The 22,429-nt window shown below is 42.4% G+C and overlaps 1 protein-coding gene across 2 annotated transcripts in view; it reads right to left on the bottom strand.

Moving 5' to 3' along the window:
- Positions 1-22,429, bottom strand: part of LOC124282458 — an 80,350-nt gene that overhangs the window by 2,584 nt on the left and 55,337 nt on the right. For both annotated transcript variants that reach the window (XM_046718445.1, XM_046718447.1), the window contains 3 exons: positions 9,090-9,221; positions 8,565-8,702; positions 5,854-6,144 (listed from right to left, as the gene is read on the bottom strand). In XM_046718445.1, the coding sequence (XP_046574401.1) occupies positions 5,854-6,144; positions 8,565-8,702; positions 9,090-9,221 (561 nt within the window). The remainder of the gene's footprint in view (positions 1-5,853; positions 6,145-8,564; positions 8,703-9,089; positions 9,222-22,429) is intronic.

Genomic DNA, 22,429 nt, shown 5'->3' with positions numbered 1-22,429 from the left:
CGTATCCTGTGGTCCAAGGACTGATGATAGTGTTGGGACGTGGAACTGTCTGGCTGGATGACCTGGCAGTTAATTCTTTGCTATGAAGTCCCATCTCAGTCCCATATGCACGATGTTTTGATTTTCATCAAATCGTGTTCTCTCGAAGTCCAGAGCATGTATTTCCGACATCCTTGCTGCTGTTGCTAAGGTTATCAGGAACAGCGTCTTCTGCGTCAAGAACTCGAATGATGTTCTCTATAATGGTTCGTAGATGTCACTAGTGAGATGTCGTAGAACTACGTTGAGGTCCCACACCGGAGCTTTAAATCTCTGTTGTTGGTCCTCCAATTAAAAGGGCATAGTAAGGCCAGTAACTCTGGTCCTTTCGTCAGTTGCACACGTCCTCATGGCGATAACTGACCTCAATGCCGCTAGGTTGTTGAGAGTGTTGACCCTTTTAACCGCTTCGTTTGTCTAGGTGACAAAGGTAGTCCGCCACTTGAGGATGTGTCGCTTTCATGGCTGTGAAGCTGGTCCTCGAAGCGTATGTCTCGAAGCGTCGCCACTTGTCGTCATACAAGTTGCGTGTAGACTTGCGTAAAGCTAGTGTGACTGCTGTCGCTGCTCTGGCGGAAAATCCTCACTTGTTCAAGCATGCCTTGATACAGTCCACACGTGTAGCCGGAACACCTCTGGGTTGCCGTGCGCCTGCTTTGTGTGAGGATGTACTAGTAGATTCGTCCACTCTGGTAGTTGCAGGTGAGGCAGTCCTAGGTCTTGTATGAGAATAGGGAACCATATTCTCGCTGGGCAGTAAGGCGTGCCCCAAGTAGTTGGAGGTCTCTCGTCTGACTGATTTTCTGCAACACCCTCGGTATTAGAGCTGGTGGTGGAAACGCGTAAGCGTTTAGTCCTTACAAGGAGATGCTTAGCGTGTCCGTTGCCCATGCCGATGGATCTGGTATTGGTGGGGCGAATGTTATCAGTTGACCCTTGTGGCGAAGAGGTCTATTAATGGTGCTCCCATCTCTTGTATGATCTGCTTGAAGATCTCTGGATGTAGCATCCAGTCTGTTGAGAATGGCTGTGTTTGACAGGATAGTGCATCTGCTATCACATTCTTGGCTCTTGGAATGTGGCATGCTCTGATGTGGACATTCAGGTTGACTGTTATGCTGACCAGTTGAAAGCAGAGGTCCAGAAGGTTCGCCGACCTTGTTGATCCTTCTGTGGATGTAGAACGCCACTGTGGAGGTGACTGTATGTACCCTCAGATGAGCATTCTTCAAAATGCTGGTCCAGTGGAGTATGGCATTTATCACTGCTTTCATTTCCAGCATGTGGAAGTGCAGATCTTCTCTGCTATGGTCCATATCCCAGCTGACACATCGCTGTCGAGGTGTGCTCCCCAATCTTGGAGAGATTCGTCCACATAGAGATGCGTCTTGTACTCCGGCTCTGCTAAATAGGTGCGTCTGCGACCATCCGATCTCTGAGTCCACCATATTGGATATGGATTTAATCTGTCCGGGAGTCGAAGGAGTCGGATGGTCAGTTTGTACATTCACGAAGACCTGTAGTGGGTAGTTGTAGACTCCCTCTGCGTGTCATGTCTTGTGCTGGCGTGAGAGAGGAACCAACAGACTCTGCCACCGTAGTAATAGCGGAGAGAGTAGTGCTTGAGATACAAGGACTTGTATCTATATCCTACGATCTTGAAACCTTTGCCGTGTTCGTAAGGGAAATGAAGCGATGTCCGACTCTGTGACTGCGATCGTTGTGAAGTCTATATAAAGTCGTCTGGCTGCCGTCACCCAAAGTCCGATAGCGTATGTTGCTGCAAGCCGACTGATGAATCGTCTTCAATGATGACGGGAAGGTCTCTAACCTCGTGAAGGCAGCCAAATCCAATGAGGTCCCGTCTAACTGGACTGTAATTGAGGCCTTCCTCTCTCGCTGACAGGTTGTTGTCACTAGTAACCCATTTCTTGACCTGTGAACTACGTCCGACCTCTGCGCAGGTCGTTGTCTCTCGTGGTCCAATAAAAATAAAGCATTTTGATTCCTTTGGCTTGCGGCTGTGGCGTCACCGGTGTAGCAGGAAAAAGGTCCTTGTAGAATCTAGTGCCGCCGTTGATATCTGATCACCTCGGTCTTGTCCGTAGCCTTCCAGAGTTACAGTGACCCGTGTATCGAGGGTTGAATGGTAACCAGCGAAATATTTTAGCGTAATACTGATGTAGGTAGGCTGTTTTCCTGGCTGCTGTGACTGTTACTTCAGTCCTGAAGATAATGTCGTCGCCCTTTATACAGATGATCAGCTGAAATCTGCACGTTGTCAGTGCTGCTCTTGTAGACTGCATACATCTATCTCAATGAAGCGTCGTAATTGTAGAATTAATGCTGAACTTTGTTGGAAATTCTACTCAGGGAATCGGTGACGAGTATGTAGTTACCTAGCCTTAGCAAGGCTGCTGTTGAACCACGCCAGTGAGAATATCTGCAGATCTGTACGGAAGTGAAGATCTCTATAAGGCCATGAGTCTTCTAAAGTAGATATATCAATCTATGTGAATCCCGTCCTGGATTCAGTCTGAAGATCCGTGCCGGTGATGAATTCGGACAAGAGTACCCCTCTTGAACGTGTAGGTAATCGTCTCGTAGTCCGGGATTGCCTTCCTGGCAATATATTCCGAAATGGTCAGCGAGGCGTCGTTGATGCCTTGATGTAGGTAGTCGGCCTGAAGATCCTTTATTAGGCTCATCATCTGTTATTAGGCTCATTATCTCTGAAGATAGCGCCGTCCTTCGCGCAAGTTGTAGACGACATGTAGCGTTCTGTTGAGAAGCTAAGTACTGCGACGTCTCTGCGTTGTAGATGGCCTGTGCGAATGCCTTCGCGCAGGCTCGGTGACGACATGTAGCGTTCTGTTGAGAAGCTAAGTACTGCGACGTCTCTGCTTTGTAGATGGCCTGTGCGAATGCCTTTGCACAGGCTCGGTGACGGCATGTAGCGTTCTGTTGAGAATCTAAGTACTCTGGCGGCGTTGTAGATGGCCTCTTGCCGAATGCCGCCGCGCAAGCTTGTTGACGGCATGTAGCGTTCAGTTGAGAGACTAAGTACTGCGATGTCTCTGCTTCGCTGGGGATCTGCGTGGAGACCTGCGTGGAGACCTGCGTGGAGATCAGCATGGAGAGGAGCCGGGTGAACTGCATCTGTAAGGTGACCTGCGGGGAGACCTGCGTGGAGGTGAGCATCTCTTGGTTCGCGAATGCCTCGGTGAATCCCTTGACGATCTATGCGATGTTGAAGATGTCTTTGAGGCTGTGTCCGAAGTCCTTCGCGAGTGCCTTCGCGAATGCTGATCATCTGATTTGGCATCTGGGTATAGGCATGTCGTCCTTCTCGAGTGCCTTCGCGAATGCTAATCATCTGATTCGGCATCTGGGGATAGGCGTGTCGTCCTTCGCACAGGCTGGTTGACGACCTGAAGCGTAGATCTGTTCCCGGTCGTCACGTAGCTGGAGGGCCTCTCTGAAGCATCGTCTGCATTTGATCCTTCGCGAAGGTCGGGTCCGTTCTGCGGGCTGGTTGTTGATCATGCGATGCTCTTCTCAGTGTGAAAGCCTCTCCATCATCTCCAGGGCTGCATGAAGTCCCTGGGTTGAATGTCTGCGGTGAGAGATGAGCTGCCCTCTCTGCCTTGGTAGCGATATGGCCCAGGGATCTCTCATCTGCCGTCAGTGTAGATACTTCGGACTGTGTAGACAACTGTGCTGACGTTACCGTTGCTGAGGCCCGCTTCTACTGGTGATGTCGGGGATGATGAGCGGCTCATCATAGAGTCCTCTTTCCGTCATCGGGACAATCTCGGCTGAGAAAGTCCTTGTAGTCTGCGCAGGCGTCCCGTAGAGTTGGTGCGTCATCTGAGGGGTGTGTAGCCTTCTCTGGGTAGAGGATGGCTTCTTTTCTTAGATCTCGCGAAGATTGTAGAGCTGCCCTCTCTGCGTTGATAGCGATATGGTCCAGGGATGCGGCTCATCTGTCGCCCTCGGACTGCGTGCTGTATCTCTTGGATGATCAGCAGCGGCTCATCATGAAGTCATCTCACTGCCATCGGGGCGATGTCTGCGAAAAGGTCCCTGTAGTCTCGCGCCAGGAGTCCCTGTAGAGCTTCTAGGCATCGTAGGGGTGTGAGGCTTCATTCTGCGTAGAGGATGGCTTCTTCTTCGTCTGCGTTGAGGGGTTGTCCGATGTAGAAGCCAACGTCTTCGAAGTAATGGCGGACAACATCCCACGCCCATCCTCCGAGGACACCTCCGGCAGGTCACTTGATGGTAGTAAGTCGTCTGACAGCAGTAGACAGCTCGTGAGGGACTCAGCCAGTTTATCCATGACTTGTAAAGTCACCTGGATTTGTCGGTAGTGCATCTAAGTACAGAGAAAAAATTATTTATTAAATTGAATTTCTGTTCAATGCTGATAAAGATTACAGCTATAGCTGGAAATACATGTTGTTGTGCAGCTAGGGGACAGTCAATGCGGGTTTGCAGCAGCGAACCTAAACCTACAACGAAAATAGGTTTTCATGAAATGTACACAACTGAACAAACACGGACAATTCCGTGAATAAACAGTGCTAAATACGATTAAATATCAAACCATATTGTTGAAGAATACTAACTAAACCTCTATAAAAGTAGTATAGAGGAGAATAACTAAGTAATTAAAGGATATAGTGCCGTATAGGAGACACAGGCACTCTCACAACCTGCCCAAAGAGGGAGAAGGAGAGAGAGTGAAGCATGGGAGTACGGTGGCGCCGCTTTCCCGCCAAAACGGCCACACAGTTAACTCGTGGTGAGTAGGGATTTTACGTCTGTTTTTATTGAAGGGAGCTTCAATAGGAGATACAAGTGTTCCACTAACGTTCGCAAGAGGAAGGAGACAAGCAAAAGAGCATGAGTCAGGATAAGGAAAAATATGTTATATTTAGTTTTGTGGCATTTGCGTGTTTTACTTGTGTCAGACCAAACACTTACGCCGTATTGTCAAGTTGTTAAAATATATTCGCATCAAAATACAAGTATCTTAACAAATTAACGTTTAGGAAACTACAGTTAATATAGATAACAAATGAGATTAAATTATCAGTCATTTGGTCTCCTTTGGAAATATCATGAGTAAAAAGTTTAAAAGTGAGAACTGTAAAACAATTGATTCTTTTATTGTAAAATTGCAGTCAGAAACAGAGGTTCCATCTGCTAGTTGAACTAACACGAATTCCAATAACTGTTTTTCGTGCTCTGTCAAGGAAGAAGGTGCAACTTGTAAGACTTCACTAGCATCAAATTCACCAAAACTATCTTACAGTTTCTCTGGTACTGATATTGGCTGGTACAGAGAAAGTGAACTAAAATCAGAACAAATTCGGTCTACTCTCCTGAAACATTTACATTCAACAGATGTAAGGGCTGACAAAACACTAAAATATCCTTAAACGGAAATTAGAGGTGTAAAACAGAAAATTAATCCAACACATCTTAATACCAATGATTGGCTGAGATATTCTCCTTCAAAAGATGGCGTCGTTTACTTACCATGTGCTCTTTTTGCAAATGACAATCAAAAAGGTGCATTTGTTACATCGTACATTCATGATGGGCAAATATTGGGACACTTTTTAAGAGACATATGAAACTTGATTCCCATCACTTTTGTGGCGAGAAATCTTTGAATTATAGAACAATTGTCAGTCATAAACAGGATGATATTTGTTGCCAACTTTCTAACGCACACAAGAAAACTGTTGAAAGAAATCGTTCAATTCTCAAAACACTAGTTGAGACACTAGTTTTGTGCCTGCTTACCTTTTTCGATGGACAAGATTCCCCTAGAGCTATTCACAGATAGCACCTGTCCATAGTCACTGTTGGTCGCTCTACAGTGGTATTCTCCCTCATCAGATAGAGCTGCCCCAATGATGAGAATACTGGTATAGGAATTGTTCTGCACTGTTTTACCAAGGTCAACTGGAATATCATTCTTGAACCAAGTGAAATTGACCCGTGGACTTGTGCTGTTAATGGAGCACTCCAAAGAAACATTCATGCCTTCTTTAATGGTCTTGTTTTTAGGCGATGTCAGGAAACCTTCCAGTTCTGAAAATTATTAGGAAAAATTCAACAGAATGTGAATATTAAATGCTGCAAGTGGAAGCAGCTTAAAAATCAAAGAAGCTTTCATGCTTGGTCTGAAGGAAGTAATTACACATTTAGACTGACTGAGTGAGTTTGGTTTTACGCCGCCGCTTTTAGCAATATTCCAGCAACATCACGGCGGGGGACACCAGAAATGGGCTTCACACATTGTGCCCATGTGGGGACACATTTAGACATTTGTTGTGAGAAGGCAATGTGATCTAACAGTTTTTTGACACAGAATAACATGATTAACTAGAATGCAGGGCCTCATTTCACAAAACGATCATAACTCCCATACTTTAACACAGACTCACGATAGTCATAGTGGTACAATCGCTTTATGAAACAGGGCCCTGGGTCCACTTCCACAGAACGATCTTAGCGCTACAATTATTGTAAGTCCTTAAGATCACGATCTTAGGCTTCGGCTACAATCGCCATCCACTTGCACAAAGCAATTGTAGGCTAAGATCATTGTAAGTTACAATCGAAACTTAAAATTGGTCCGGACCAATTGTAAGGAGCTAAGATCATAGTAGTCTGTGACAAAATGGCGTTCAAGTTAGTGTCTGTTTCACGCAAATAATCAGTTTTACGTTTAGAGATTGCTTTTATATTGCATAAAACTGTGTGGTTCGCCTCAACACTTCAACAACACAGAGAATGCAAAACCGATTTACATCGGATACATTGTTATTTGCTGTAGTGAACCACAGAACTATCGAGTCGATATCACAAAGTACTATTCCCACCCGATTCAATGTTGGAGTAAGTGTGAAACAACATACCTTTCTGATAATCAAGAAAAGGATAATAGCGAATGGTGTCCGCATGCGATTAACAATGGCTGTGACCTTTTCATTTACTCAAGAGCAGATAATTTTAGTTTATGCGTAAGATGGGAGTGGTTTCCCCTGGCCTTTGCCGTTGCCGTAGAATCTGTCATGCCCAATCACAGAGCTCAACATATTTTCTTTTCGGTCATGGAGTGATTTTGTCTCAGTTAATCATTAAAGTAATCAAAAATTAGATACAAGTTAACGTGCAAAATCAAAATTCAATTTTAATTTCACTTTTAGAAAATATTTATCAATGCATTAGGGTTATATCATTAATATACTGTGAATAAGTATTTAACGAACGCTCTCTCGAATGATATTCGTATTTTCCTGTCAAGCCATATCACATTTTCTTATTATATTGTGAGAAAACCAATACTTCTAGGATAAATTTAGGATTTTACACAAAAAAAACCCCAAACAGCTGTGCATTAAACAATGTCTCATTGACAACCATTGGCATTGGCAAATCATGCATTTAGGTGTTATATCATAAGGAAATATTGTCTATATTTGATATTTTAATTTTAATTTTCATAAGTATTAAGTCACTAAATCTAGACCCAAATTTATGAATGTATTTTTCGCAGGTCAATATTTTCATAAAACATGGGTAGGTATTTCCGTGGTTGCAATATCACATTCTCAGTTCATAAATCAAGACAGTTTGAATGTAGAAAAATATATGCTATAGTCTCGTAATCGTTTCCTTCAAAGATTTCTGGGAATGTTTTTCATGAAAATTCTGCAAGGTGCGATTGAGGGAGGTATGTATTGTGTGCACCTTGTCGAAATTTAACCTGATATGAGGTTTCGAAACTTGTTCTTCAAAACCTAGGTTTAGAAATGATCAGTGCAAAGTTACAGCAGAGGTCTACCTGATTCTGGAAGGAACCTACTTTACTACAGACAAAATCGGAGATAGGCTTATAAGTATGGAAGAAAACCAAAAGCTTAATGCAGCCAGGGTTTATATTAGAAATGGATATGGATTCAAATGACCACTACAATTGGGCCATAGAACGATATTTACAGAACACAAAGTGAATTCACAATGAGGAATGCTGAGAGCCATTTATGTTTATAAACTCACAGCCAAAGGTGACACTTATTTGTTCTACAGAAACAAAATAAGTAAGAAACCCTTGTGACGAACAGCTGTGTCTCCAATTGGTGCATATCACTTAAGGCAAAGGAACAGATAACTAGGTAACTGTTGCATGCTAGGGTGTGGTTGGATGTGTTTGGGTGAATGTTCTACATTGTTGTACACTGTTTTATGATCATAGCAAGAAGGAACACCACATGCTGTTGTGGATGGATCTATACCAGTAATTCCTTTCTCTTGTCTCAGATACAAGCTCGCAGCTGAGTACCTTCATCAAACTGTCTCACATGACCCAAAGCATGGACTTTTAAAATATATGATTTGAAAGTAGAAAAAGTACCATGATTACAGTTTCACAGTTATGTAGAAAATACAAAGTCATCTGATTTTAGGGAGCAAATTGACTAGTGAAGAGAAACAATATATCTTACCTGGTGTCCGGGAGTAGTAGCAGGTGAATGGGCATTTGTTCCTGAATTCTTCTGCTGGTGGTCGTTGTAGACATTCCGAATCATATTGGAATGTTATGCAAGCTTGGTTTTTGTCAGTGGTGTTTTCTTTTGTCAGTTCTGTTTAACAGAGATATGAACTATCTTTATGAGCAACCTAAAGGTAAATTCTGGACAGATGATGTTACCTTGGAACTACATAACATGGAAAGAGAGACTGGTTTCTGATCAACCTATCATGACCAAGTATTCACAAACCAAATGTTATCAACATCTATTGCTAACTGTCAAAGAGGACAATGGCTGATGCATCAAAGATGTATGCTTTACTGATTCATGTTAGGTCCCGATGACTTGAAAGATGTTATAATACATGCTAAAGTGGGGTGACCGACCGACATAATTCTTGAATGCAAAAAAACATTGCCACAAGAATATTGTATCCTGGACCATTTCTTTCTACCTACCATACATTTTTAAAAAGCATGGTATTGTGTTAGTACTTACTATCACAGATGCAAGTCCTCTGGCAGTTTTTAAATAACCATGGTACTTTCTCATTGATATCCTTATCAATCCCTGGTTTGCAAAATTTATCATCTTTATATCTTGAGCAGTTTGATTGTAAATCCCAGCAAACTGCAAAATAATACAAAAATACCTGATTAACATGGTAAAACAAAGTTTCTATGTAAGTGTACCATATATTGCCATGATTACTGCGAGTACAGGATACATAAATGTGAATTGCCTTTGACAATTTCTAAAGGGAGCAGATTATAGATCTACAGTAATAATAAAGGCTGACTATCGATGTAGATCATAAGAATCAATAATCATTAACTAAATATTGATTGATTAGGAAATAAAGTTCGCTCTACCCCAATGTGTTTTGTAATAAAGTATAGTTTTGCCCTGAACTATTATAATTAAAACTACGAGGACGGTAGTAGTTAGTGCTTTGATGTTATAATAGTTCAGGGCAAAACTATACTTTATTACAAAACACATTGGGGTAGAGCTTAACTTTACATCTTTCTAAGATGCTAAATTTAATACTTTCTAAGGATAATTGCAATTAATTTAAGGCAGAAAACAAACGACGGTGTCGGTGACCTAAATTAAGAATCCTCGCACAGGGCTAACTGGCGCGCTGTTCTATTGATGTGTCTGCCCCCCTACGTTAAGACGAACGTTACCAGAAAAAAAGAAATGATAACAGTTTGATGACGGTTTACGTTCGGATTAAATATCTTCTCTGAATTATTTTAAGTACATCTGTCATTAACGTAAACCATATGGGGCAATATGAACGTTGCATTTCTACTACCAGCGTAAGTTTAGATCAGTACATCCAGAGGAAGTTGAGTAGTCAAGCGACATTCCACAATTGCATTGTGGGAATGTAAACATTACGAACGTTACTGTGTCGCTGAAAACTTGTGAGTCGAAATTACACATTTTAACTGTCGTAAAACATAAAGGTAATGTTTCCACCAGTGATGTTAGCTGCGTGAAGCAACAGCAAACCAAGAAACTGGATGCAACGGTGTAGTATACTGTAGGAGGCCGTACGAGGCGATGACAACTGACATGCATCGTGACGTCGCTTACATTGTGACGTAATGTAAAATGGTTCGATTACGAGGGGGCACACTAGAATGGCGCAATGACGGGATAACGTCATTCAATTGTTACGTCATCAAAAAACTATACCTTTATTGTCTGATAATGTATTTTTTTTCCGATTGTTCTCACCGCTAGGCATCTTAGAATTATAGATAAAAAAAAATAAAAAATCAAAGAAGCTTTCATGCTTGGTCTGAAGGAAGTAATTACACATTTAGACTGACTGACTTTGGTTTTACACCACTTTTAGCAATATTCCAGCAACATCACGGCGGGGGACACCAGAAATGGGCTTCACACATTGTGCCCATGTGGGGACACATTTAGACATTTGTTGTGAGAAGGCAATGTGATCTGACAGTTTTTGACACAGAATAACATGATTGACTAGAATGCAGGGCCCCATTTCACAAAACAATCATAACTCCCATACTTTAACACAGACTCACGATAGTCGTAGTGGTACAATCGCTTTATGAAACAGGGCCCTGGGTCCACTTCCATAGAACGATCTTAGCGCTACAATTATTGTAAGTCCTTAAGATCGCGATCTTAGGCTTCGGCTACAATCGCCATCCACTTGCACAAAGCAATTGTAGGCTAAGATCATTGTAAGTTACAATCGAAACTTAAAATTGGTCCGGACCAATTGTAAGGAGCTAAGATCATTGTAGTCTGTGACAAAATGGCGTTCAAGTTAGTGTCTGTTTCACGCAAATTAATCAGTTTTACGTTTAGAGATTGCTTTTATATTGCATAAAACTGTGTGGTTCGCCTCAACACTTCAACAACACAGAGAATGCAAAACCGATTTACATCGGATACATTGTTATTTGCTGTAGTGAACCACAGAACTATCGAGTCAAGTCAAGTCAAGTCAAAGTGTTTATTGTATTTAAGGCCTCCGGCCCACATACAAGGAGAATACATGATATTCATATATTAATGATCACAATAATACAAGGATGAAAGGAATAAAGTTAATCAATGCTTAGCAGTTCATTTCTTAAAGATAACGCATGTTTTACATATAAGGCAAGTTGGAGAATAACGTTTTCATTATTTCAGGATAAAATTGACACAAAGGCAGTTTCGGGATATTTTGACTGATATTGCACTGGTATATATTTGGTTCTTAGATCAACATAAAATGGACAGACAAATGTAAAATGGATTTCATTTTCAATGGCTGAATGACAAAGGACATAATCTTAAACATTTCTCTATTGACAATCTTCTACCCTTATTTACAAATAGGTCTGAAAGACCAAGTCGATACTGAATAAAATTGCGCCTGAGATTTTTGGATGTTAGCACAGATAAGTATTTTTCTGGTTGTATGAGACTCTTGAAGGATCTATATAGATCATAAGGTGAACTTGTTTCTAATGTGAAATGCCATTCTTGATGATACATGTTAATTGATTGTTCTCGAAATTGGTTAAGAAATAGGGCAACATTGCCAAATGTTTGATTTAACCAGACAAACCCAAAACCGTGAGAAAATAAAAGGTTTCTTATATGTGAATCCCATGTTGTTTTACCAATATTATCTAGATTGAGAAGCATATTATAAGCTAATTTTGGAATTCGTCGTTCTTGCATTCCGAGAATCTTAAACCAATACTTTAAGCATCTTATTTTTGAGTTGATAAAAAGAGGGTATCTACCACACTCGCCATATATCATGCAATTTGGCGTTGATTTACCAACGGATAAAAATCTTTTACAAGCTAAAAGATGCAATTTTTCATTACAATCATGTTTTTGGAACCCCCAAATTTCTGAGGCATATAGCATTATGGGTTGAATTTGAGAATCAAACAATTTAAAGTATATACTAAGTGTTAAAACGCCTAAGTTCTGGGATACAGTCATGAGGCTGATTAATGCTTTCTTGGCTCGTGATGTCAAATCAGTAACACTTTTCTTGAAATTCATTGTATGGGTAAACAGTACACCAAGATAATTATAGTGATTAGCAATAGTAATCAACTTTCCATTTAGGGACCATTTCTCATTTTTTGCAACAGGGCCTCCTCTTCTAAAAATGACATTTGTTTTGTCATAATTAACTGACAGTTTCCAATCATGTGTATAACGTTCTAGGATGTTAAGTTGATTTTGTAGTCCAACAATAGTATCTGATACTAGGATAATATCGACGGCAAATAGCAAAATTAATATTTCAATCATGTCAGGAAACATTTGTATTCCATGTTTACGCATGAATTTGTAATTTCAAAATACAATTCACTTATAAAGAAAGAGAACAAAATTGGACTTAAAATACAGCCTTGTCGAAGTCCAACTGGGCAATCAAAATAGTCGGTGGTATCATCCCCACAACGCATTACCGCGTGATTTTATATTGGAATACATAGATTTTAGAATATTATACATTTTGCCTTTAAAACCAGCCTTTAAGTAAACATAACCATAATTTATGCCGATAAACAGAATCAAGCGCCTTTTAAAATCAACAAAAGCCACATACAATTTATGTTTACGGTAGCGTTAAGCATTTTGGATAATTGCGTATAAGGTGAATATATGGTCACAAGTAGAATAGTTTTTTCTGAAGCCAGCCTGAGCCTCTGGAATTAGATCATGCAGATTAGACCATTTTGTAATTCTTGTATTCAATATTGATGTAAATATTTTTCCAAGGATGCTCATTAAGGAGATTCCTCTATAATTATCTGGATTATCAAAACAGCCTTTCTTGTGTATTGGAATTATAATTGAGCACGACCAGCTTTTTGGAAATATGCAACTTTCGAATATGGTATTATAACATTTTTGGAGAAAAAGGTAAAAGCTCTGTCGTTCGAACATTTTATCATTTCAATTATAATTTGATCAGGACCTGGCGATTTACCATTCTTTAAGTTAGATATAGCTTCCCTTATTTCGATTTCTGAAATGGGGGTGTCTAAAATATGCATATCTAAATCATTATCGGGGTCAGGCAAATCGTCCATAAAATCATGCTGTGTATCAATGCCATTAAAAACTGATTCATTCGAGAAAACATTCTTGAAATGAGTAAGCCATTCTGTTTTCGAAATGTTTGATCTTGGACTTGGCAATTTCCAAAATTTAGAAGGAGAGTGTATGGAGTCAGTAAGTTTTTGCACCTTTTGTATAGAAATATCAGTCTTATATTTTCTGTAACAAGCTTTATACTTGTTTCTCATTTTGCAAAAATGTTTTCTGTTATGGTCTGTTCGTCTACACTGAAAAACCCTCAAGGTTTTACGGGCGTCTCTCCTGGCAGTTTTACATTCCTTACTTAATTGTATTTTACTTGGGTGCTGAGATGACCTGAGTTGTTTCTTCATACAATCTGCTGAGTCTAATAACACATGAACAAGATCATCAATAGCTCCATTAACATCAAAATCAAGTTTCTCGAGGATATGTTCATAGCAAGGAGTTATCAGTTTCTTTAGGTTACTCAAAAATGTTGTTGAAAATGAATCGCTCCAAAAAAGTTTTTCTTTGACATTGTTGACTGAATCATTGACTTTAGAGTTGACATTACTGAATTGACAAGTCATTTCCAAAGGAAAATGATCAGAATCTACTCGATCTCCAACATTAAACATGTTTATAAATTGGGAAAAATCTGGTGAACAAATAAAATTGAAAATTTTAACTATAAATTGTATATTTATATACTTATCCTATCTCACGACTTGCACCTCTCTGTCTTCATTCGACCATGAGTGGAAACGAATTAAAACTTTGCTCCAAGGCCTACCTTGCCCCTCTCCCGTGCTGTGCGTGCCTTCTGTGTCAGTCGTGCTCACTAGTCCATGACAGCACGAGGCATGCGCAGTCCTCACCCACGTGATCACCTCACATACTCATTCTCGATCTTGGAGCCATAAAAGGACAAAACCGGAACGGTGGTAATCTATGTAGTGGGGAGGTAGGGAGGGACTTTATCGCGTGAGATAGGATAAGTATATTAATATACAATTTATATTTAAAATTTTCAAATTTTTAAACTTATCCTATCTCACGACTTGCACTTATCCCACGGTAGGAAGGTGGGTCATAGATTACCCGAAATTCAAGCGATAACAGCTAAGTGTTATGCCCAAACAACCGTAGGAAGCAACTACAAGGTAGGCCAATAACTACCAAGTTACTACCTCGCGAGGGTTAGTTCGAACCCATTGACTTACTAAGCACAATTACTCCCAGGGACCGGATTCCGAGCAATGTGGTGTTCAGTCACTACCTTCACAAAGTGAAAGGACGAGCTTAACGAGTGTAATCAGTCGCATCGCCACGCGATTTCCAAGGTACCCCGTAATAAAAGTCTAACGACTAGTATCCGGCCAGCCCCTGCTTCAAACAACCCCCACAGACACCGGCCCCGAGGAGGGTGAAAGAGAAATTGAATCGGTAAAACTCACAATTTTAACGCTCAGTACCACAACATCATCTTATGACTTCCATTACTTACCACAATAAGATCACATAGATGTGCATAGGCACTTAGGAGCATGAACGCCACGGTGTAACACTCGAAGGACTCACTTCACTGACTTAATTACTCCGCGGAGCAGAGGACAGTAAGTGAGGTGGCGACTCTCTGTAGTCTCAAACAAATGAGAGGAGAAATCTAAATCCCGAAGACGTAAATCAGAAAAAGTTTTCAGATTTATTCAGATTGTACACAAGCAGAAACGATCGCGACTTGGGATCAACTGCACAGTGGGATCCATATAGCATCGGAGCACAAGGAAGTTCATTATCTCGCGATGTTGTGCCGCTGATAACTGCTGGGCAAGGACGAAAGTGGTCCAAACTGATGAAGGCCTTGAATATCCGTCACCGACACATCTCTGAGGTAATGAGACGAAAATACTGTGTCAGATCGCCAAAACAACCCTCCATTATGGCAGTTAACGAGCAGTTGCTATGCAACGCCATAGTAGAAGCCAATGCCCTGGTTTCATGAGGGTTGACTGCCATAGGTGGTGGCAAACCCGGTAAAAGTGTAGGCTCGTAGTATTGTAGCTCGTGAGCCAATATGAGAGTGTTGTGCGAGAGACTTCCGCCTTGGAAGCAGTAGACAAGGGTATAAACAGTCTCTTACGCAGACGGGCGGCGCTCTTGGCGATGATTTAAGGTAACGCCACGAAGTGTAACACTTCGGGGAATGACTCACTTTACTGACGTAATTAATCCGTGGAGCAGAGGACAGTAAGTGAGGTGGCGACCCTCCAGCGCCTCAAAAGCGGTGACCTGCAATGGTCAGTTCGAACCCATTGACTTACTAAACACAAGTGCTCCAGGGACCGGGATTCCCGAGCAATGTGGTGTTCAGTCACTACCTTCATGAAAGTGAAAGGACGCAGCTTAGCGAAAGTGTAAACAGTCGATTACCACGATTTCCAAGGTCTGACGACCAGTATCGGGCCAGCCCCTGCTTCGACACAACCCCACAGACACCGCCCCGTGGAGAGTGAAAGGGTAATTGAATCGAAACTCACAAGTCCCAGAAGAATCGAAGACACAAATCAGAAATAAAATTCAGAATTTTATTCAGATTGTACACAAAGCAGAAATGATCGCGAACTGGTGATCATCTGGCGCTGAAGCTGATGGTTGTCCCGAAAGTGCCTAACAGGCGATAATGACAATGCTGAATTCCAATTGTTGTGATGAAGGGCCCTTTCTCCTGATGACCACTGCTAGGCCACTTGATGGAGAAAGTGAGCTTCCAGCTTGCAAGATGTGCCAACGAATAGGTGTTGAGTCGGTATGAAGGGCACCCTAGAGACTCCAACACAAAAATTCCACTTGTTGAGCCACCAACGAAAGACTGAATGTAGTTGTGCGGAAGACGAATCAACTCCCTGGGGTTGTCGTCCCCGATGTATGGGCACAGAACCATCTGAAGAGGGCAAGCTGCAGCTGGCCCCTGTCAGTCAGCACTTGTGCCGACGCCAACCACCCTAGTAACTTCTGCCACTGGCTTAAAAGGTGTGGGTTGGACCAACACTAGTGGTGCGTTGCACTGAATCTTGTCCCACCTCTCCTGGGGCACAAACATCATGACCTGGCGGTTGAATATTGTCCCAATAAGAAGAAACAGCTGGTCGGTGTTACCCCTGATTGTTCGAATTTAGCAGCCATCCTAATTGCGTGGAGCAACTTGATGATTAACTGTCTGTGGAAAGGAAGGACGACTGGATCCTGCTGGGCTTGAACACAGTCGCCGATATTGTTGTCAATTGTCACGCTTCGACAATGCAGGTACCAGGTTAACAGAATGGGTATCTGAGTAAAACCCACGGGCTGCGATATGCCCATACAGCAGGATCCTCCATTGGTATCAATGACCCATAAAAGTAAATCGAAGATACTTCCAATAGTCTGGATGTATCCGGATGTGAAGGTAGCGCTCTCACAGGTCGAGGGACTGACTGACTGACTGAGTTTAGTTTTACAATCGCCTTTAGCAATAATCCAACAAAATCACGGGCGGGGCACCAGAAATGGGCTTAACACATTGTGCCCATGTGGGGATCGAACCGGGTCTTGGGCGTGACGAAGTCAACGCTTTAACCACTAGGCTACCCCATCGCCATCGCGAGGTCGAGGGAAATGAGAGGTCTAACCACTCTTACCTCTGACAAAAGATATCTCCTGATATAAGAACGTTCAATAAGTCGAGCAACTACGCCAGTTCTGACGGAGTGCTCAATGTAGTATGTTCGGGCGATGGAGATTGTCAGTCAATCTACAAGAACGCTCACATTATAAACAAATTGTAGAAATTGTGAGGATCGGTGACCTCAGGAACGCTTCTTTGGCCGAACAAAATAATGGTGCGCCAGGTGGAGTGATATAGGTAGTAGATCGCTGCCTGGTGACAATCCTTGCATAATGCAGTGACCTCTGAACTCGGTGCTTGACTAGGCAAACCGCTCACGGGTGTTTCTGTCCGTGACCCTCAATAAGCAGTCTCTCTCGACTGGCTGTCAAAATCCCGACACAGTCACTCTTATCGGAATGGCAGCGCTCGTTGTTACTTGCATTTATAGGCTGGACTTGGTATCCGATTCGTGGGACCAAGAGAATTCTGCAAGGGCACTTCATAGTCACTCTAATCATCAAAATTCCGTAAACTAACAGTAGTCCGCCATTTGCAAACGCTACACACGAAAGTGACAAAAATACGGACAACATGGTCTTTGGTTAACCGGGCGAAGTCGCAACTCATAAATTCGGCTGAGCTATGCTGGCTATTTGACAAAACATTGCCGGTACCATGCGCAAGAACTTCATCCATTTGTTATCTGTCCAGAAACTTGCTTATCATGTAAAACAAAGGGAGCTGAAGATGACGAGCCGTCTGCAACAATTGCACCAAGGGATACACAAACACGCTGTTATGAGTAGTCTGTAGTAACAAGACTCATCGGAGCCGTCAGAGAGTATTCCTGGCTCGCAAGTTTATCTAGTTATGCCATATCGGTGGTTGCAGAACTGATATCTACAATCAAGGGTAGAATCGTTGAACCGAATCATTCATCAAAAGTGAAGATCGGATGGTAGATTAAATCTGAATGAGATGAGCTCCGTCACGGAGGACTCTTGAGAACTGGGATCGCCAGGCCGCCAAGTGCCGAAAGCGTGATATCTCTAGATGACTGCGCTACTAACAACACATGTAAATCAAATCGACATGGTGAAGCACATAGCTACTACCTCTGTACATTGATCTTGAACGCCAGGTGAACTGGTTCGACGATAGGGAGCTTTCGACCTGGTGAAACGATACGAGCCGGCTGGTAAATCAGTTCAGGGTGGTGAGCCGGAAAGTTGACGTGATCTGAATCAGTCTGATGTGATCTGAATCGCGGACTGATCTGGATCGGTTCGGTAATCCGAACGGTTAAATGATCTCAGCTGATGGAGAGATCTAGAACGCCAGATGAACCAGTGAGGCGAGGTGAAATGTTCCGCCGAGGTGAATCGCTTCGGTGCTGTGAATTGAATCGATGATGTGAACTGTTTCGCGATAAGAAACAGTCTTAATATTATGGCAAACTGAGTCAATGTCGATTCACATAACGGGCGCATAAACGGTTCGGTCTGGTGAATCCATTCGTATGGCTTAACCGATTCAGTGTGGTGAATTGGTTCGGTCTGGTGAATCCATTTGGTATGGCTTAACTGATTCGGCGTGGTGAACCGGTTCGGCAATTTGATGGTACGGTCTGGTGAAACCATTCGGTATGGCGAGCCGATTGGGTGTGGTGAATCCATTCGGTATGGCGAACCGATTGGTGTGGTGAATCCCTTCGGTATGGCAAACCGATTGGGTGTGGTGAATCCATTCGGTATGGCTAAACGGTTCGGTCTGGTGAATCCATTCGAGATGTATGGTATATGGCTTAACCGGTTCGGCGATTTGACGGCGTAGATCGATGTGTGAGTCAACTGGCAACACAGAGCGCTTTGATGAGGCGGAACCACGAAGAAGACATCTAATGATGCTTCCATTAAATTATCACCGTCCGACATGGGAAACTGCGGACGACGACGAGCAGTTAATACCGGTCGTTAAAAACGGGGTTTGTCGGGTGATCAACTGTTGAAGTGTAACGAGCTCTGTCTGCCAGCCATCGGGAGCAAGTATGTCTACATGCTCTAAAAACGCCCTTAATAAGGGAGCACATTCCCGACAACGTTTGCTCCAGGAACATGACGATTGGGGATCCGAGGAAGTAAATATTGTTACAGTGTGCTCAAAATTACGCTACTGAGTCTAGACTGACAAGACGGGATATCCTGATTCACCTAAAGTGAATGAGACCGACTTCGAGAATCACTCTGACGAAAACACACCTTACGGCTAGGTGAACCGGATCGAAATGGCCAACCACCTCGACCAGGCGAGACTGAACGACTACGGGAATCAAAACGCTGATGGTGTGTCGAACTGAAACCTATGTTGAGGTGAACTGAGTCGGGATTTGTGAACCTCGGTCAGGTGAACCCATTCGATCACGTGCATCAGTTCGGTCAGGTGAACCCATTCGAAGATGTACTGGTGAGCCGGCTCGGCCGTGTGAGCCGGCTCGGCCATGTGAGCCGGTTCGGCATGGTGAGCCGGCTCGGCTGTGTGAGCCGGTTCGGCCATGTGAGCCGGTTCGGCGGGGTGAGCCGGCTCGGGAAAGTGAACGAGACCTAGAACAACTCCTCCCAGCCGTGGAAATAGGAGAGCGGGTACGTTCCAACCATGCCGATCCCCGCTTCAACGATGAATGCTTAGAAGTTCTCGAAGTCTGTGATCGTTCCGAAGAAGCAGACCTACGAGATAATGTAGATCGCAGGTCTGGCGAGAGAAGAAATATCGGTCATTACCACCCTGGTACGCCTCATGAGAACTTAAACTGGGTGAGGGAAGCTCCCCTAAAAGCCTTCTAACGTTCTCAGATAAATAGGAATCCGACGAAGCCTCCATAAAATCTTCGTCAGGCGAGACGGGCGATTGAGAACGGTGAGCAGTGAGGGTGGGGCGATCTAAGCATTGTTTTTTAGCGGGAGATGGATCAGACCCTGCAGAATTAGTCCTAGCCCTATCTGCCAAACGTCTGGCACAAGCATGTTTGTAAAATTTAAACGCCTCATTAGACAGACCTGAACACTTCGGACAGCGTGTGTCCCAGTCACAAACACCCACATACTCAACACACGATGTGTGTGGGTCCCATGCTGAAAATACTTTATTACAACGGGCGCAAAACATCCGTTTACTGGCCTGAACAGGCTTAACCATTGAGCAAATCTCAGAGGAAAAAATTTTCACGTCCACTCAGTGGAGCGACAAGAAAGAAGAATGAGTATGTGAGGTGATCACGTGGGTGAGGACTGCGCATGCCTCGTGCTGTCATGGACTAGTGAGCACGACTGACACAGAAGGCACGCACAGCACGGGAGAGGGGCAAGGTAGGCCTTGGAGCAAAGTTTTAATTCGTTTCCACTCATGGTCGAATGAAGAGAGAGAGGTGCAAGTCGTGAGATAGGATAAGTTTAAAAATTAATCATTCACACTAGACCCTTGTTGGCCACAATATGTAAATTCACCACTAATATCACCGTATACTTAGGAGATAAACCTAGTGTGTTTGAAAATCAGAGACATGCTTTACTGAATTGATGGCGACTAAATTTCAATTGGAACCGAATGCGTAGCATGAGGTTTCAATTGATATATTTAGTCGCCATCAATTCAGTAAAGCATGTCTCTGATTTTCAAACACACTAGGGTTATCTCCATTCTACCATGAACCATTTAAAATCGAACTTCCTCGCTTCTGCGGAAGACGCCTGGCGTAATCGGCATGGGACGAGAGGTAATTGAACTCGTCTGTGAAGGGAGCGGTAGGTGCCGTTAAGTATTTTCTTAACATTACAACATAACAATATTCTGTCCAAAGAAATCAAACTGCTGTTTATTCAATGCAATTATGTAATACCCGAGATCTTGGGGTTTTTTCATCCCAACTCCAAACGACTAAAACCAGCCTATTGTTTTGTGTGCCGTGAAACTGTACCCCCCTGGCCACACTATAATGGAATCGTCTGACCTACTTATTTTCTTCGAAGTAGACAGTTACGCAACAGTTTAATGGTGGACGAGCCAGTGTTTACATTTTGCGAAAGGTTGAAATTTGAAGTGACAGTGGGCAATACTTGACTGACTGTCGAATCCGAACCCTGCAGAATCGAAGAATAGATCCTTTCCTGATCAACCTCACGACCTGTAACTCACCAAAGACTGTTGATTTTTATGACCGGCCGATCATCATGATTTCACGTGTACTGCCTCCACCCCGCATGCGACAAAAGGGTGACAGTGCTGCTGCTTAGTGTACATGCGACTAACTTGTGATTCCTTGGAACTTTGTTTTCATCGTTTGGGACTGGACTGTGTCCAAGCGTTTTTCAAAGTAGATGAACATAACAGTGACAACCTTGAGGGGAAGCTGGCAGAGAGCAGAATTATTTTGTGAACGATGCAACGGGATATGATGGAGTATGACTATGAGTGGCATAAATGTGGTGTTTCGCCAGACCGTTAGATCTATCTTGCAAATTTCCCATTCTAAACGGAATTAAATATACCATTTACCAGGTAGGTAAATGTTTACTAATGTTTTGCTGCATATTTTGTATAGATAGGGATGTATTTTTACAAGGCTTTCTGATTTATATGTTAGATATTGTTTTGTTTATGTTTGGGGCTGTGTATTGTAACTGAGTTTGAATATTTTTATAATAGAAGGTAATATGATAGTGAGGTTCCCTCATAATTGTGGGGGGAAAATCATATAATTGTATTTTTCGAGTTTAAATAAATGTTTTATCAGCATTTCCATCACGTCTGTTGTGTTGATATTAGTCATGTTGGTGGTCAAGCTGAAGTAGTGCGGCAGTGTTCTATTCGTGCGCAGTGAAGCGCAATGAAATCAAACGCATTTTTAATCCAAAAATTTCCAATTGCCTATGTGGAATATTCGAAAGTCAGCGTCAAAATCCATGGAGTTGTTGTTATGATCCGCCATCATTGTGGTCAAACGGAAGTAGTTCTCACAATAAGATTTGTCAATGCGCGGTGAAGCGGCCTTACAATCAGATGAGCGTCAATCCACAATTGATGCCGTCTGATTTTTCTGAACAACCAATCAGAATCTAGTATTTTCTTGATTCATGGTAGAATCTACCATTCACTATATACAACTGGAGTGCATAACACACATCTAATAGCATTTGACCAAAGCTGTTAACAACAGTGTCATGAGATTTACGATCATCAATAGGATAATATTCTTCATCAATAAAATGCATGTTATTGTTTGTGTTATCATCATCATCATCAACTGTGACAGGTACATTGTTCAACTCACCCGTACGTGCATTCATATCTCCACATAAAACGTTATATGAATAAGATAGTTCTTGTATATTGTCTAAAAAGAATTGTTCAAGCTGTTCGATGTTACATTTGGAAGTTTTGTTCTTATAATACGTTGAACCTGTTGGTGGGATATAAGTGCAAAATAGATTGACATCTTTGTTAGTGGAAAACAATTGTTTTGACAGTTTTAACCAAATAAAATTATCTACGTCACATGTCATTTGTTTGTACATCTTTCTAAAACGTTTATGAATACATATAC

The sequence above is a fragment of the Haliotis rubra genome, unplaced genomic scaffold, assembly GCF_003918875.1.
Source record: "Haliotis rubra isolate DU_JTF1 unplaced genomic scaffold, ASM391887v1 Scf3, whole genome shotgun sequence".
Lineage (NCBI taxonomy): Eukaryota > Metazoa > Mollusca > Gastropoda > Lepetellida > Haliotidae > Haliotis > Haliotis rubra.
This window is presented reverse-complemented; position numbering and strand designations above follow the sequence as displayed.